Source organism: Natrix helvetica, assembly GCF_964273705.1.
Source record: "Natrix helvetica genome assembly, chromosome: 4".
NCBI classification, from domain to species: Eukaryota; Metazoa; Chordata; class Lepidosauria; order Squamata; family Natricidae; genus Natrix; species Natrix helvetica.
The window spans coordinates 117090699-117109153 of NC_138550.1; the positions used below are offsets into that span (position 1 = coordinate 117090699).

The 18455-nt window shown below is 35.2% G+C and overlaps 1 protein-coding gene across 1 annotated transcript; it reads right to left on the bottom strand.

Moving 5' to 3' along the window:
- Positions 1 to 1196: 1196 nt before the first annotated feature.
- Positions 1197 to 18048, bottom strand: RAB12 (RAB12, member RAS oncogene family). The gene is made up of 6 exons (XM_081951921.1): positions 17657 to 18048; positions 10207 to 10267; positions 4014 to 4152; positions 3240 to 3329; positions 2592 to 2696; positions 1197 to 1335 (listed from the first exon to the last, which is right to left on the bottom strand). The coding sequence occupies exons 1-6, from the start codon at positions 17892 to 17894 to the stop codon at positions 1222 to 1224; spliced, it is 747 nt and encodes a 248-aa protein (XP_081808047.1). The 5' UTR covers positions 17895 to 18048; the 3' UTR covers positions 1197 to 1221.
- Between the last annotated feature and the right edge of the window lie 407 nt (positions 18049 to 18455).

An 18455-nucleotide genomic window follows, 5' to 3' on the forward strand; every position in this document is an offset into this window, starting at 1 on the left:
CAGTGCAGATTTAATAAAGATATACCAAAAAGATACAGTTCACAAATTCATTATAACCAAAATAAAAACAAAAAAATCCAATTCCTCTTTAGCTTAGAATTTTTGATGGAGATATATATACATACTGTATGTATGTATGTATGTATGTATGTATGTATGTATGTATGTGTATGTATGTGTGTTACAAACACACGCACCTGCATACACACACACACACACACACACACACACATATATCTCACCTCCAATTTATTTCGGACAAATAAACATACATTATTCCTTATAACATAGGAAATGGTTTAAAAATAACTTTAAATGAATTTATCTATGACAGAAGAAATAACTCTTAAACCTTTTTTAAAAAATAATTTGCAAATATTTCTCTGCTTTATACAGTATCTGACTGCTCATTAATTTATGTTTGAGGACACTAATTAGGTCAAAGTGCCAATTCATCCTTTAAAAACTACACAGGACACAGTGCCTTGGTATACACATACAAATGGTCTAGGGTGAAAGTTAATAAATAAAGAAATCCTGCTGACACTATTTGCCTGTGTGTTCAGAATTCAATCCTTCTGCTCTACAACCTCTCTTCACTTCTGTAGTACCTGCCTGAAATCACCTGTTGAAATGATTGGAGGCCTACTATGATACTTGATGGACTGCACTCAAACCTATCGATCCCTACCCTAGAATAAACCCGTGAGCCCAGGGACCAAGAACTTACTTCTGAATTATCATACACATAAGTGTTTTTACCAGCAACTTATTTGAATTTATAAGGGATAATGCTGCTTTAAAAAGCTTTACATATGTCGAGTTGAATTTAAAACATTTTCTTTAAAAAAGCTATCAAAGCACTACGTACTAAGAGATTCTGTTTATATTGAGGACTATTACAACATTTATGTGGAGAGTAATTGAGTATGCATTTAATTTCTTACATCCTAGGTTTGGGAGTACTGTACTGTGTTTCCTACCAAATTGTACAATATTTATAGGGCTGAGAAAAGAGAAGTGAAAAAAAGGTGTGGAAAGAGCAATACTTAACCAGTTACAGCCTTATCCTATCTAGTTTGCATATCTGCATATTTACAAATTAGTGTGTAATTCTGACTCTGAATCAAAGTGCAACAAACAACTGCCATATGATTGTAATACAGAATGAAACAGCTCCCCCCCCTTTTTTCCCCCCACTCTGGGGCAAGCAATAGCAAGTCAGCAACAACGGACATGAGGTCTTGGAGGCGGCAGTTCTGGTGGAATCTCTGGTTCTGGTTGTAGGGACAGGATGCTGTTGGACAATTCGTTTCTTATTACATCCAAGGGCATCTTAAATGAACAACAAAAACACACATGTCAACAGCATCTTACAAAGAATTCTACTGAAAGCAATATACTTACATCTGTAGGTAAAGGTAGTCCCCAACTTACAACAGTTCATTTAGTGACGAAAGTACCGAAAAAAGTGACTTATGATCATTTTTCACACTTATGGCCATTGTAACATCCGCATGGTCACATGATCAAAATTCAGACACTGGGAAACTGGCATGTATTTTTGATGGTTGCAATGTCCCGGGGTCATGTGATCAAGTTTCGTAACCTTCCGACAAGCAAAGTCAATGGGGAAGCCAGATTCATTTAGCAACCATGATACTAACTTAGCAACGGCAGTGATTCACTTAACAAATGTGGCAAGAAAGTTCATAAAATGGGCAAAACTCACTTAACAACTACCTTACTTAGCAACAGAAATTTTGCGCTCAATTGTGGTTGTAAATCAAGAACTATCTGTATATTCTCTCTACATCAACGTCTCTCATCCACATGAAGATGTATGGCTGGGAAATTCTGGGAAATCACACATCTTCAAGTGTCAAAGGTCGATATTGCTTTATATCTATTTTCAAGTTCAAATGGTCATGAACACCATGCAAAGACTGATTAATTAGTCTGAGAATGGTAGCATTTTAGTTTTTCATACATTGATACAAGTCAATTTTAAATAAAAAATGAAGAAAACAAAAAAAATCATTGTCTATCATTAAACATAAATTAATTAAATAGAAAAACAATTTTTACTGTGCAACAGGGTTATTTTCTTAATCATGTCACTTTGGCCATTATCTGACAGCATTTCTACCTGACATCAGATTCTGAAGACACAAAAAAACTTGAAGAGCCTTATGTAGTACCTAAGTTGTAAACACGAGACACCTAATTTAGAATGCAAACATAGTATTGCTTTCACAATCTAGTCTACATTTGTACCTTAAATTTAGATTATGTTAATTTCTTAAGTTATATTAAAGGAGTATCCATAAAATTTCATATTCTTATATACATTAACATTCAACCACATTAATTATCATAGGAAACATTTTTATTTCTGCCAACTGAAGCAAGCAGAAATAATTCAGAAATTAAAAACTCCTAAAATTGTTTCATAAATATATTTTAAACAGTCAACATATTTAAGTCTGCAATCTTACATACAATTATCTGACTAAATTCCACTGAACTCTAGGTTTACTTATATTAAATTTCATAGGAAGTTAACTTCTTACAATACAAAGATCATTTACCTTTTTTAAAATGTCATCAACTAGTTTTAAAAATATTTCATCCACATTAAAATTATCCTTGGCACTAGCTTCACAAAAACGCATCCCAGTTATCTGCTGAGCAAACTATTTGGGGAAAAAAATAAAGGTTTATATTATTGTGTCAATTCAGTCTCAAAAATCAAATCATCTTTCAATGAATTGAAAAAATAATCCTAAAACTTACCGTATATTACAATAACAGATAATTTTAACTATAAATAATTAATTTATATTCATTTTTTAAAAAATAGTTAACATTGAAAATATGCTGAGCTAGTCTTTCAAAATTTTATTTTTACTGTCATTATGGTAATTTCTAGTCCTAGCAAATCTTTATTTTCTTGCAAATTCCTGAGTGTCAGAAATCCTCTGAAAAAACGACACTATTTTTTACATATCGAGATTTGGAAACTGACATAAGAGATATAGATTCCTGATGTAAATTAATCAGAAATCCTTAGTGATCACATTACTGGTTTATTCTGTATATCACTTGTAAGACTTGAGAAACACTCAAATGTTTCAAACAAATGGAAATAGATTTGATATTACAAATATATTCAGTGTTAAGCTTCTGTGAACTTCACATTTCCATAAGAATGAATGTTGACTTTTATCTTCACCTACTTTTTCTCCTTGTTGCCGACTAATCTCTCTGTCCACTTCACAGTCTAACTTATTTCCAACCAATAGTAACTCTGCATCTTCGGAGGCATACTGGAAAGAAAAAAGAAACAAAACCCACAAAGTTATGCACTCGATTGTTTCCAGATGAGGCTCTAGTTTTCATATAAAAGAGTGAAGATATTAGACCACAGTATGTTCTTCATAAGTCACACTGTTGATCTGTGAACATATTGTCATGAAAGATTATGCTTTATTTTTGGCTTCTTGTTAATGCATATTGTTTCTAATACAAATTTACTATTATTATGTAACTATAAAGTAATTGAAAAACTGATAGAAAAATAATATACCAAATACTTTTAGATAGGCAAGGCTTTGTCTCAATATTTACAACTATAACTACATAAAAAACTGCCAAACGTAGTGGTATTTTTTTTGTTTTATGCTTAGAGGTCAGCCTGTTCAATACCTTGCTACCACTTAATGCTTAAATATCAATCAATGAAATGTAAAAATCATAAATATTTCCTATTTTTAAAAGGTCATATAACTCATTTGTGTAATTTAATTTTGTATAAATTTCAATTTCAATGTTTAACAATGTGTAAATACCTGATTATGCAATACTGTGGAGAACTTATAGGTAACACTCAAAAGATCTAGAATAGATAATAGGAGAACTCTTCAGAACTGCACTGCCACATTTAGTATTGACATTAAACCCACTTTAAGGACCAAAATTAGTCCTGTTGGTTTTGGGAGATTGAAGCTTACCTTATCAATCATTTTCATCCATTTTGGCAAATCATCAAATGTCTCCTTCTTTGTGATGTCATATACCAATATTATTCCCTTGGCACTTCTGTAATAAGCTGAGGTAATGCTGTTGAATCTTTCTTGACCTGCTGTGTCCCTAGGAAGCAGCAGCAAATGCGGATACAAATATTTTATCAGTTTACAGATCATCTCAAATTTCTACAATAAGCAAAACTTTATATCTTAAAGTTTGCATTTTTCCTACCAAACAGGCAAGGGTTAAAAAAGAAAGAAAAAGAAAAAAGAAACCTCCCCCAAATAACTTCTTGGAAAGAAATGTGCATGCAGAAGCTATCTTATTTCTATGTATGTATTCAGTGAGTGGTTGCAGTGGTAAATTCATACAAGACATGTGACTGTGGATTCAAGCATGCAATACGATGACCATAGATCTTGTTATTAGTGGCCTAGCTTCTACTTTAGAATCTCACCAACTATGGCTAGACATATATTGTGGGATATTGACAAACAACAACACAAGAGCACAAGCCAGGTGAAAGTTCAAAGAAATGAGACATGGAGTTACATAATCTCAGGGTTTTAGTGAGATAAGTATGTCACTTTATGGCTTCCTCTGATAGTACAAGGCAGAGAAGTATCCAGACCTGCTCCATTTGCTCATGGGCAGCGTTGATGGCAAGAGATAGGTCTTGAGCATATGTTTCATGTTCCTTCATAGTCAAATCACTTATCTCAAAAGAAACACATTTTCTCATAATGAAATCCTCCTGGTTCCAATGAAAGATTCAAAGGCATTGTATATTAAAGTTCGTAAGAGAGTTTGTTTTTAGAATTTCAATCCTGCTTGAATTAGAATAACTATTAGTTTTCATCAAGGTATAACTACCATTTTTAATAAAACCCTGTTACAGGTTTTATTCATGTGGAACAGAAAGTCCTTTCAGTTTGTCATACTGTTTTAGGTTTTCTAGGAAGAGATGAATACTTATTAAGGTTATTCTTTTAGTTTTCTTTGCCAACAATGCTATAATTGCCAACTTTACTATAACAACACTGTCACTCTAAATGGTTCCAGATGGAGCAACTGTGAATAAATATCCTTCATTTTATTTTTATTCCTAATTGCTCAACCTTATTATGTAAGCATCCCAGTCACTTAGGTATCTCGTGTGTGTGTGTGTGTGTGTGTGTGTGTGTGTGTGTGTGTGAGAGAGAGAGAGAGAGAGAGAGAAATTGAATAGATAAAATAAAGTTGAAATTATCCTGTAAGCTGTAAGTTTTTTTTAATAAAATTCCTTACATAAAATATGTATACTTTAATCTGAATACTTTGAGTTCTTAAAGGAAGGAAGCTCTAATTTTGTTCCAATCAGTTGCCTTAAACAAAGCAGAAGCATTTCCTATAAACACACTCATATTACATATATATGTATCTTACATTAATAAACTCAAATATCAATGTACCATAAGTACCTTTCAGACAGGGCATTTAATAATTTTAGGGTGCATATTTTATGAATATTGGAATAATTAAATGTTAAATATTATCTATTCAAAAACCTATGCCTTTATGAATCTCTTTTTCCTGAACGGGGAAAGTTAGATTTTTTTGTATAATACTAGTCTTTCAAGTGGCATTCTAATTTATCAACATATTTTTTTTTATGAGGAGGGCTTGCAATTCTGGTACTTTTTTCTAAGATCCTGACCAGGAAAAGCAAATATTACCTTATTAAGCACCTTCTTATAACACACATTACAATTTTCATTTTTATCATATAGGGAAAAGAGTATGACTCTACATACTTGACGAAGAAAAAGGCAGTGTAGGGGATCTTGGTATGCAGGACCAAGAAGCTGCATTTTATCTACATTTTCTAGATTCAGAAGGTAGATTTGGCATAATGTGAAGAACTTTTGCCATGATATGATTAGGAAAGGATTTACATAGCTTCAGCATCAGGAATATCTTTCAAAGTAAGTTCTTCTAAGATAATAGACTTGATCAAAATTCCCCAAATATTGCATTTTCTTATCAAAGACAGAATGCAAAATATGCCAAACTACATTCTTAGATCACAACAAATAATCCATTAAATGATGTCAGAAATCATACAACTGGTTGAAGGCTTGATGTTTATAGGAAGGCATTAATTCCCTGAAACTATTAAATTCCTCAAAGACAAATTATTCTTGATATTAATATTAAAACAGATATTTAAGGAAATCAATTTTACTGGCCTGGAAACATGGGGGAGGGGCAAAGGAGGCCTAAACATTTCTTTCAGTCAGAAATGGACACGTCACATAACTCTGAACTGCAGTGTTTTTCCAAGGCCCATTTCTGGGGCTTAAGAGCATGAGTGCTGACAACTAAGCTAGGAAAAACAGACAAAAACCATAAAGTACGTTCTAACATCGGCATAAAGAACTCCTTATTTTCCTCAAATTCAGGTCCGCTCCCATATATGGCCCCACCCATCTTGTTACCAACACTCCTGCCATGATTATTGGTAGCCCCTAGCAATTGGTAGCCCCCATATGACAGTTCTGAGATTCATTAAACTCAATGCACATACAAAAATATTTCTGTATGCACAGCAAGATTATTCCCCCACCACCACCACACACACGCACATCTCTCTTTTTTTTAACAAGATTGGGTTGAAGGTTCTTCCAATCAACAGGATAAATGTTTACAGAGACAAAATAGCTACAGTGGAAGGCAAGCCATAAACACTTCAGTATGCATATACTGAAGACTTAATAGCACCACAGAACACAAACAGCAGTACTATATAGAAAATTCCAGAGAAGACAATGCTACACCTCAGATATATTCATTGCAAAACATGTATGCATTCCCTGAGTTCTCCATTTACAAATCCTAGCAGATTCTAAGGGTGGATATAAATCTATTGAATCCATACCTCAAATATAACTTTCTATTCAATAGTGCAGAATAAGGAAATATACCATGCTTTCCCAAAAATAAGACAAAGTCTTCTTTTCTTTTGACCCTCGAAATGAGTGCTTGGCCTTATTTTCTGGGAGGTTTTATTATTTTTGAGGTGCAGGAGGTGGCAAGCGTGGTCACCTCATGGCTGCGGCTATGTTGCAATATTTTCGCAGAGGGCTTATTTTAGCGCATGTGCTCAAAAGCCCGACTGGGCTTATTATCCGGGGAGGTCTTATTTTGGGGGAAACAGGGTATATGTAAAAACCCAGCAGTTGCTCTCCCACTTTAGACAGAGAAACAAATGTTTGGTTAGTTTCCATTATTATCAGTATCCATCATTATCATGTATATTTAGCATTGCAATGACAATTTTTACAAGGAGGCCCAAGCTGCATAATCATTTTCATGCCATTGAATTATATATTGGCTCCTTACGTAATTGTTTTGTTCTTAACCATAGGTTTAACAATATTTTTACCCTGTTATCTTCCCTGTTGACATTTGCTCCCTAAGGATTTTTAAGAGGCTTAAATATAAAGGCATACTTAAAATGAAAATCATATACTTAAAACTCTAGCTTTGATTAAATAATAGTTTTGTGCTAAATACAAGATAACAGAATAGAGGAACACTAAAATGAACAATACTGATTTAACTGTGTAATTGAAACTAAAGTGTCCTGCAAACTGGATCCCCGCAACATCCAACCTAGAATTCTTTTATTGCTCTCCCATCCAATGCTAACCAGGATTATTTTTAAAGGAAATGAAAGATAAGCAGAAACATCTGAATCTGAAGCCCAGATTCTTTAACGTTCTTTCTGTTTAATTCTACAGCTGAAGTAAGTTCTTAAGAAAATTATGCAACAGTGATAGAGAGTAAGTCGCCCAGTTTTTAGAAGATGAATTGGGAAATGGTGGAGAAAGGACAATTCTATCGCTTCAATGAGAAATTTGCCCCAATATTGAAATATAGAGTATCCGTCACGTTTGTACTGTGAAAGTCTTTCATCTAAAGTGAATTTTCATTAACTCAAATGGATGAGAAAAACCCTTGTGTGCTTTATTCACCTTCACTGAAAAAAAAACCCTTCCAATTGTTAGAAAGAAACAATTGTATGGTCATTTCCAAGGTGGGACTAAAAAATGCAGAACAGGTTGAAGTAGAGGAGAAATTTATTCCGAGAGCAGAGTACAAGATCTACTGATCAGAGGTGGCCCTCCCCCACAAGCCCCTTGCCTTGTTCCTCAAAAGCTCACAAACAATGTACCCATCATCTAGGATTTCCAAAAAGTGTTTTTAACTGGAATCCCCAAAGGGGACACTCTGGAGTCAGGCACCCTGTTTTGTTCTGGGGTTGGTTTGTTTTTTGCTTGCTTAGCATTGCAGTTAGTCGTGGCAATCTGTCTGGGGAAAGGATCTTTTATTATTTAAGATCTTTCGCATTCTGAAAGGAATGCACACCTTTTGCTATTTTGAATCTTTGACTCAAATCTGTTGCATCTTTTCAGTCTTTGTTTCTAACGTAATTTCTAACCTTTTTTCCCCTGGAAAGAGTGGAGAGATTTGAATGACATGGAACACACAGAAGATTGAATGACACAGAGGGTTTGATTTTCTTTCCATAGGCTTCAAGGAAAAGCTTTACATATGTAGTCTGAGTATTAAACAACTAAATACAACATTAGCAAATTTTATTATATATTAAAGTATAGGAAATCTCATATGAGCTTTATTTTCAATGAAATGCTATTCCATTTATTTAAGCCCTAAATTTAATTTATTTTTAAAAAAACTTTATTGGATTTTTTAAAGAAATACTATGCATGGAGAATTTCAGAACTCAAAGGGTCTCTATCGTGTGCTAGTAGAGATTTAACACCCAATAGCTTTTCAAAAGCTAAACTGTTCTGTATCACTCTAACCAAGCCACAATAATCGGTTAACTTTACTGCAAAAGACAGTGGCACGTTAAAAAAATCTACATTACCTCATTATTAGCTTCAGTACAAACCATCATGGCTAACCATCATTCTGGCTCAAGTACCAATTCTGTGGCCTTAGGATTCCAGATGGGAACACAGATGAGGAATGAAGTCATGCCAATAATTTTCAAGTATTAGAGTAACGGATGATACGAAAGATGCAACAGCAATTAACTCAGATGGAAGCAAGACAAACACAAGGTGCGACAAACAGACTTGATGGTGACCTGCCAAGAGGAGTTAGTAAACTGAATTGACTGTATCTGTGCAAGAGAAGTATCACTAAACTGTTTCCATGGTATTATCCAAACAACCACTGCATCCCCCTCATCCCTACTAGGCTGTTAACATATCTACTGGTTATTACTACTATTAATTATGCAAGAAGTACTATTAATAAACTGGGCTAATAACATTAGCTAGCTTGTCTAAATAAAGCTGGATTAATCTCTCACAACAGCTATTTTCACACCACTGAATAATTTTGCGATAAGTAATGTGCTAGTTTAAAATTTTATCAGAAATGAAATAACATCAAAATTGCTTATGACAATCATCACACATATTTTGGTGATAAGGAATTAAAAACTATATATTTTTTTCTTATTAGAAATCACCAATCAGAGAGAACACTATTTTTTTCATTTCATTTTTCCGTGGATGCCAATACCATAGATGGGAGGGACTTTCCTAATGCTATTCAAGTTTAATACTGTGAATAAACTACCAATCAAATAATAACTGATTTCAAAAAAATGATGCTGGAATCGCTGCACTATAATTTTTCCTTTTGAATGTATGTTTTTCTATAAGAAAGTTAGACAACTCAACTCAGTTTTTTTAAAAGCCAAAAAACAATTGCTAATTTCTCAAGTACAAAATCATTGAAATATATTCTTCTTATTTAACTGATCTTTTTAAAGTTGCTGAAGTTTGAAGTTGTACAGCATATGCATTTAATAATTTTTAAGCAACTTAAAGAATAATTTAATGAATTATTAATTATTGTAAAGTGATTTGGGTAAATATAGGAACACAACAGTTCAATAAATAATATGTCCATTTCAAATTGGTATTTCTACTTTCTGATCACTATTTCACAAATTACTTGTTCCTATGCTGTGTGAGAGAAAAAATTCAGCAGCAAGTGAATTAAAAGTTAATTATATTAGGCAGCATACCACAACCATGCAAGAACACAAAACTTAAAAGAACATTCTGCTGGTTGCATTTTTGTTTTACTTACCAGATTTGTAATCTAATTTTCTTTCCTCTTAGCTCTACTGTTTTGATTTTAAAATCAACACCTATAAATAAAATACAGTAAATAAAAGAGGAAGAATAAGCAGAAAATGCAAATACAAGTATGATAATATTTTGCTTGTTTATGTATGAGCAAGCTGAACACGAAGACCTGTACTATGTGGGAGATAAAAGATAAATATTATATATGGATCTTAAGCACTGCAAAACTGAAAATGCTTTCAATAAGTATAAAGATTTTGATGTTATGATTACTTAACTTAAACTAGACATGCCTCATACCTTGATCAGTTTTATAGGAACTATCTGAAACTTTACATTAAAAAATACTTCTTGTTTGATCTAACTTAGTGGAACGAAAAATCATGCTAGAAAAATCAAGGCTGATTTCTTAATGAAAGGAATTTTGTTCAATTTTAGTGTGCTCATAAAATGTATCTGGCATTCTGATATATTTTTGTTTCACTATTGTAAATAAAAACCCCAAAACTTCAAAACATTATTTTCCACTAAGTCCACATATCATATATATTCCCCAAGTATTATAACAGTAAATTAAAATCTGATCTTGAGAATACACTGCAAATGGATGAGATAACTGGTAAGCCATGAGTGCTATATCACTGGCTTCCCACAATGTTTATTAGAAATACATTAGACTCACAGAAAACAGTATTCATTTACAAAGTAAAGATATACTAAATACACAGACAATATTCTCTAAGGTACGTAAAATATGACACAAATGGCTTTTAAAGAAATATTGATCAAGATCTGCATAGCTTTCAAGTTGTTTTATGTGCCCGAAGGAATACTGGTCCTTTAGTTTTCTAGTAGGTGTTAAGGTGTAATAATTTGATAATTTTCTAAAAAACTGATCCATGGGGGGAAAAAAAACCAGATGAAATTTTCTTTAAAAAATCAACCAGTGAAAGCCTGATACATGTCCAGTTGCTCTTTTGGATTTTAAGACATGTTATATCTCAATGTATTGATCAAGGAGTTACATAACTGCCTGTCTCTCACCTTCTTGAGTTGGAAGGCGAAAGAAACTGCCCCTTATAGTGCTTCCAAAATGCTCATTTGCCTTATTATTATTGTCATTGGCCATTTTTATTTTTATTTTCATTGGAACATGAAGTGCTTACGAAAGGCTAACACAGTGTGAGGAGCCGTATTTTTCAGAATATAAGACGCACCGGAGTATAAGACGGACCAAGGTTTTGAAGAGGCAATTTTTTTAAAAAGTAGGTAGGTAGATAGAGGGATAGAAAGAGAGAGAAAAACAGTAGGTAGATAGGGAGCGAGGGAGAGTAGTTAGGTAGGTAGATAAAGGGAGAGAGAGAGAAATAGAGAAATACAGTAGGTAGGTAGGGAGAGACAGGGGGGTAGATAGATAGGTAGAGAGATAAAGAGAGAGATAGAGAGAAATACAGTAGATAGGTAGGTAGGGAGAGAGAGAGAGTAAGTAGGTTGGTAGATAGGGGATAGAGAGAGAAATATATATATAGAGAGAAATACAGTAGATAGGTAGGGAGAGGAAGAGAGATTAGGTAGGTATGTAGGTAGATAGAGGGGGGAGTGAGGGAAATACAGTAGATAGCTAGGGAGAGAGAGAGAGAGAATAGATAGGTAGGTAGATATAGGGAGAGAGAGAGAAATACAGTAGGTAGGTAGGGAGAGAGAGAGAGAGAGAGAGAGTAGGTAGATAGATAGATGTTTCCATGGGCTGGAGAAGGAAATCACTGACAATCTGCAGCACCAAAGACTTTGTTTCTGCTGGCACAGCACTTGATCAATGTAATTCTCATCAATCAGTTAAAGAGCTTTCCAAACGGAAAAAAAGTTTTTGCACTCTGCAAACTTCCCAAAACTGGCCCGTTTTTCGTGAATAGCCTTGGGGGGGCTTGCAGAGTGCTCCTGGGGTGGGGTAAAAACAAGCAAAAACCAGCCCATTTTTTGTCAAAAAATTGCATGCATAGCCTTATGGAGGCTTATAGAGTGCTGCTGGAGGCTGGGGGTGGGCGGGCCATTTTTTGCTCATTTCTGCCCTCCCCAGGCCCCAGGAGCTCTCTAAAAGCCTCCATAAGGGTATTCACGGCCATTTTAATGAAGGAGGCAGGGCTTCGGGAGGCAAAAAATTCTGTATTCGGTGTGTAAGACACACTCAGATTTTCAGCCTCTTATGGTGCATCTTATACTCCGAAAAATACGGTACTTACATTCTCCCCCAATCTAGAGGCTTTATCTGTAAGTCACAGGAAGGAAAATTAAGTGTAGAGACAGTTATTAGCAGGTACTCTTTGGCACTGTTAATGTATTAGGAGAGGAACCCCAAGGGTTGCTTACAAAAACATAAAAGCAGCACTTTGAGTTCTTGAAGAAAACAGGTGAGAATTATGATAGGCAGAGAAAAAAATGCACAGGAAAGCAATTAAAGGGGTTGGCAATTCCTATTTATTTACATGATAGAAGGTTATGTTTCTTCACAAAGGCCATCCTTTTGAGTGATATGCCAAAAATCACATTCAGAAGTGATCTCTTTGCATCCATTAGAGTATATTCCCAGATAGCAATGCATAGAACTGCAACGATGTAAGCTATGTCAATTGGGGAACAAGTAGGCCAAAGGGCAGAAAAGCAAACACAGAATTAGAGGTGGCCCAGCATAACAAAATCACATGTTAGAAAAGATGGCCTTCATAATGCTGCAATAGACTGTAAAATCAAAATCATGTTTTATCAGTGCTGTTTACAGCTGTGCAACTCTGCAAGTCACACCAATCAGCATAGAATCTAGTGTTTTCTGAAAAATGCTAGGATAAAATCATAAATAACATTGGTGTGAAATTCTCACCGCAATTTTCCTACAACCTAGTAGATAAATCTTGTAAGTCATATAATCATATTTTGAAAATAATAAGAATCTGTTTATTATCCAAAACCAATAGTGAAGTTAATCAAAATAAAATCATCCCTGTTTTGCTTCTTCTTATACTATTTTAGTTGTTTATAACTCGATACTGATTTCGATTCTTATTTCAAAACCAGCATTTAATTACTATACTATAAATGTCACAAATGGCCCAATCCAGAATAAATGTGTTGCCTCTCAGTTCAGAAGCTGAAAATCCTGCTAGTATTTGAACTCCCTCATGTCTCTAGGGCTGGCTGAAAAAGCTACCTGCTGAAGCTACCTGTCAGCTGTCCTCATATAAGGAAGATAACTTATTTCACCCGGTATAGAAACAAAACTTAATTTATCAAAATTTGAGCTCAGTTCCTGCACTCTGCAGGAGAATGCACAGAAAGGACAATCTTCAGCGGGGTGCAGGAATGGAACTGAGATCTTTAGAATCTGTTTCTCCACTTGGCCAATGAAGTTTAGCTCCTGTCTACATACTGAAAGAAACACATTTGGTGGGAAGCAGAAACCAGCAGATTGCAAAGGTGATCACATGATTGTAGGATGCTTGGCAACCAGTCCAAGCACTTAGATCATGATCATGTGACTGCAGGGGAAGAAAGTTTTAAAAATAACCAGGTTGTTTCCAAGGCTGTTGTAACTTCAACCAGTCATTAAATAACCAGTCTTAACACATGAATACCTATAAGTACAGTAGTAAAGCCTTTATATCTATTGTCTAAGAAGTGAGTACTTGATTTGTTGAAATCCAGAGGTTTGGTCCATTATGTTTTCACCACTGCTTTGTAATGGCATTAGACCAAGTTATATTTAAGATACTAAAGTTGATTTCAAACTTATATTTTGGGGACATTCGTGTCTTATATTTTGGGGATATTAGCCAAAGTAACATTGTTATACCTATAATATAACTATACTCTGGTTTAAGTTACATGGTTTATAGCAATTAATCCAACATTAAATAAAAAGAAAAACCATCTTTTAATCCTAAAAAAGAAAAAAAATCAAGTGTGAACTATTACATTTAAAAGCTAATGAATATAGTACATGCAAATTGTGCATTGCACATTGTGATGATTTTACTTTATAGGTTATGCAGCACAGTCACCAACCTTTCTGGCTTGGTGGAGAAGGGATGGTTTTGGGTATGTGAATGCTACTTTTACAAATGCAGCTTTGTGTGCATGTGCATGCTCACTCACCACTTCCACCATTTGGTTCCGAATGGAATCAGTAGAACTTTACTAAAATGCTGTTGGAAGCTCCTGGGAAAGGTCATTCTGAATTCTGTCATTAAATGTTACCAATATATTCTCTCTCCTTTCAACTGCTAAAATCTTGGTGGCAATCTTATACTACTACCTGACTGTAGCAGTAGACTAGTCAAGACAAGCTACTGATGATTAATAGACAAAATGGTTTGGGAAGTAGAAAACCACTACTTAGGATAGTGTACTACCTGAGGAGTTGGAGTTTGCAGCTTTGAAATGTTTTTGATTTGATACTACTCCTGCAATTTGTTTAGGAAAATATTTGCTCAACATATCAGCTGCATCCATTCTTGAAAAAGATAAAATGAAACAGATCAAATAAACATGTTATTTACAACAAACTTCTGAACTGCCCTTCCACTCAGAAAGAAGACAATTTAAATTTGTCCAAAAACTTACATGTGTGAGTTGTATATTCATATAGAGGCTTAGGATTATGCAGTAAACTAAACTACATAATACTAAGTAACTAAGAAATCAACCAACAAATCAAGTAACCAACCAAAGTATGGATATGTGAGATAAAGAAATTGTTTATCATTTTGGTGGACTGTGTGGCATAATAGCTATTCTCATACTGTAAAGCACAAGAAAGGAAGATGAGAAATGGATTTGACTTTTCTGTTCCAGATTTTAAGAGGCATTTTGTACATTATGTAGGAAATATCAGATACTAAAAACAAATACAAAATTTTAAAAAATTATATGAGTCAGAGCTATTCATTAACTTCTGCAATCTTTGTTTCCAGTTTCTAAAGTTAGTGTACATATGAGTGTTGGTAAGTTACTATTAAAAGTAACATGTATTGCAACCTGGTACATGTTTACACAGAAGTAAGTTCTCCTGATTGCAACGAGATATGCTTCAAGGTATAGGACCAAAGCCAAAGTAACATTATTATACCTATAATATAACTATATTCTAAGTTACATAGTTTATAGCAATTAATCCAACATTAAATAAAAAGAAAAACCATCTTTTAATTCTAAAAAAGAAAAAAAATCAAGTGTGAACTATTACATTTAAAAATCTAATGAATATAGTATATGCAAATCATATGTATTAAAATATATTTCAGTGAGTCTTGTATAAATCCATTTAAATGTATATCGACCTATCATTAACATGAGTAAAATGAGAAACATATAGAAAGATTCCCTGTAATTTTATATAGTGGACAGTCCTATAAAGTTTCACAAGAATACAAACATCATTGATCTTGAGTTAAATATTACATGATTGCTGTAAGATTCTACTATAGTAAATGAATTAATAGGAATAAAGAATGCAGACAGTTAAAACATGCTACCAGCCACATTAAAAGCCCCCTATTCTCAAATTCCAGCTGCATTTTTTCACAACTATGAAATGACCTGTGAAATAAACAAACAATAAACATGTTTATTTCACAAATATTTTATGAAATATAAATCTGATCTGGTCTGATCAAGGTAATTAATTTCTTAATTTGTTTATTCCAATAAGAATAACTTATCTATTTACAGGTACAATGAACTGCTAAAATTACCTCTGTGGTTTTTGTAGTATATTTCAGGACAGTGATTTTCAAGACATATTAGGAAATGTTCCTTTTAAGAGGTCACTACTGTCAGTATAATTTTTACGAAAAGCAACTTGCTCATCAAAATCAGTTTTCATGTGTTGATTAGGAAACCCACAGATGTAACAAATGCATTCCATTAACTCAAACTACAAATTCTTTCCACTTCAAATTAAGCATACAATCCAAGAGGTTTACCAAGAGACAAAAGAAATGTGTGGTATTATTAGAAGCAGGAATTCTATAAATCACTAAAAGTAATCCATAAAAGTTTCACTCAAAATAATTGTATTAAAATACTAAAGCTGCAGTCCTAACTACACCTTGCAGTAAATCCTATTGCAAACAGTGAAATTTACTTCTGAAAAAATATGCATAGCACTGCCAAACGACAACCTGTTTTTCCTTAGGAAAAACATAATAAACCATAGAGGAGTATTTCAAATGGTTGATAATTTAAAAATATTTCTCTGCCCTGTTTCTATGTTGTCAAATGTAGTACAGGTTTTTCTGGATACAAGCCAAAGAAACAATCTTATACTTTAAATTTCCCCCTCTGGCTTGTTCCAATGAGAAAAAGCTATCATGCTGCAATTAAGCACAACAATCTAGAATTAAAAGGTACAAGCTAAGATCACAGTTGCTCATGGCCATTTATATCCAAATGGTCAAAAAGAGTTTTAGAATGTTTCCGCCATAGCAATGGACAGACACTGTATTGTGATTATTTAAAATCTATTGATGCTTGGTTGAAAAAAAACTTTATAATTTTTTTTGAATTGGAAACTGTCTGGACAAGTTGCTGCAGTTTTCTTGGCAAGATTTTGGAAGAAGCTTGCCATTGCCTTCTTCTTAGGAATGAGTGTGAGTGACTGGCCCAAGGTCACCCAGCTTGCTTTGTGCCTAAAATGGGACTAGAACTCAAGGTCTCCCAGTTTCTAGTCTGGTGCTTTAACCCCTTTGTGAAACTGGCACTCTAGTCTTCTAAATAGCCAAACTTAATCGCAGAAATAAATTTTGTGAGAAATATATATTTTTTTCTTAATGAAAGAACAATTCTTGTCATTTTAATCGAGCATTGTGGGTTCTTACAGCTTACACTTTTATGAAGCCAAAGAACGTTAGTTCTGATGAGTGCTGGGCACCATATCCCAGATGTAAGTGCACACAAAAGTATATAAAAGGACTGATGTCTTGGCAGCCTTATTTTTTCATTTCTTCTCCGATGGATCAAGAAATACTGCCTCCCCATCCCGTGATAAAAACAACAACAACAATGCACTATATCAAGCGTTTCTCCATCTGGGCAAGTTTAAGATGTATCACTCCCAGAATTCTGCAGCTGGGGAATCCCTGGGAGTTCGAAGTTAACACATATTTATTTCTAAAAGTAGAATTTCCCCGACATACATCCTTCAAGTTATTGTCGTCATGCTAAGCATTTCTGATTGGGTCACTCGCGCGTGTGGAAGCGAGGGAAGAGGATTTCTGGCCAGCCGTTGTTAGGGAAAAGAAAAGGCGGAAGAGTCCGAAGAGCAAAAATCCAACACTTGCCCAGCCCTGAACGGCGCCCTCGGCTGCCTTTCCGATCCCCCCCCCCCACTTCCCCGCATCCGCCTCTCCCGGCGCCGTCCACCTCCCCAAGGCAAGGTCTCTTCCCGGCCACTCTCGTACCTACGGTGGACTTGCAGGCCTCGCAGAAAGTGTCGTCCGTGAAGCGCTCCATCAGGCTGGTCTTGCCGACGCCCCGCGAGCCGATGATGATCACCTGCAGCTTGAAGTCGGCCGGCCGCGGCGGCTGTTTCCTGCGGCGGGCCTGAGGCCCCGACAGCGCCGGGGAGACCCCGGCCGAGCCCAGCCCTCCGCCGCCGAGCCCCGGCCCTCTCCGCTGCAGCCCAGAGCCCGGCTCCATCGACTCATATGCGGCTCGCGCGGCCCACTCCCCGCCACCTCAGTCAGGGCCCGGCCCGAGACCGGTTGCCCTCGCCCGCCGTGCGCGACACTTTGGCCCGGCCTGAGAAGAGGAGAAGAAACAGCAAAAGAAAACACAGCTCCAGCCAGTGGGTGCAACCGCCCGGAAGTGAGGCTAGAGGCGGTCCTAGAGAGTGGGTGGCAGGGTACGCCCCCTTGCGGCTAGGAGGACTGCAGGTGGGAAAAGGGAACAGTCTATTATTTTATCCGCGTATTTGTTCACCTGAATCATTAGTAGTCAGGAAGAATCGCCAGGTCGTATTCCCCTCAAATTTCCCATATTCTGTGGTTCGCCATCACTGTCATAGATTATACACTTTAAATCAAAAATCTTTATATATCTTACCATCAATATATCACAATTCTCATTTGACTACAATTATTTGAACATGCGTCTGCCTGAACTTATTCATATTTAAAAACACAGCCACATAATGGCACTTGTTAGCTATTTCAAAAATCCTCCAATAACATTACACTTTTATGACATATTCTGAGTAAA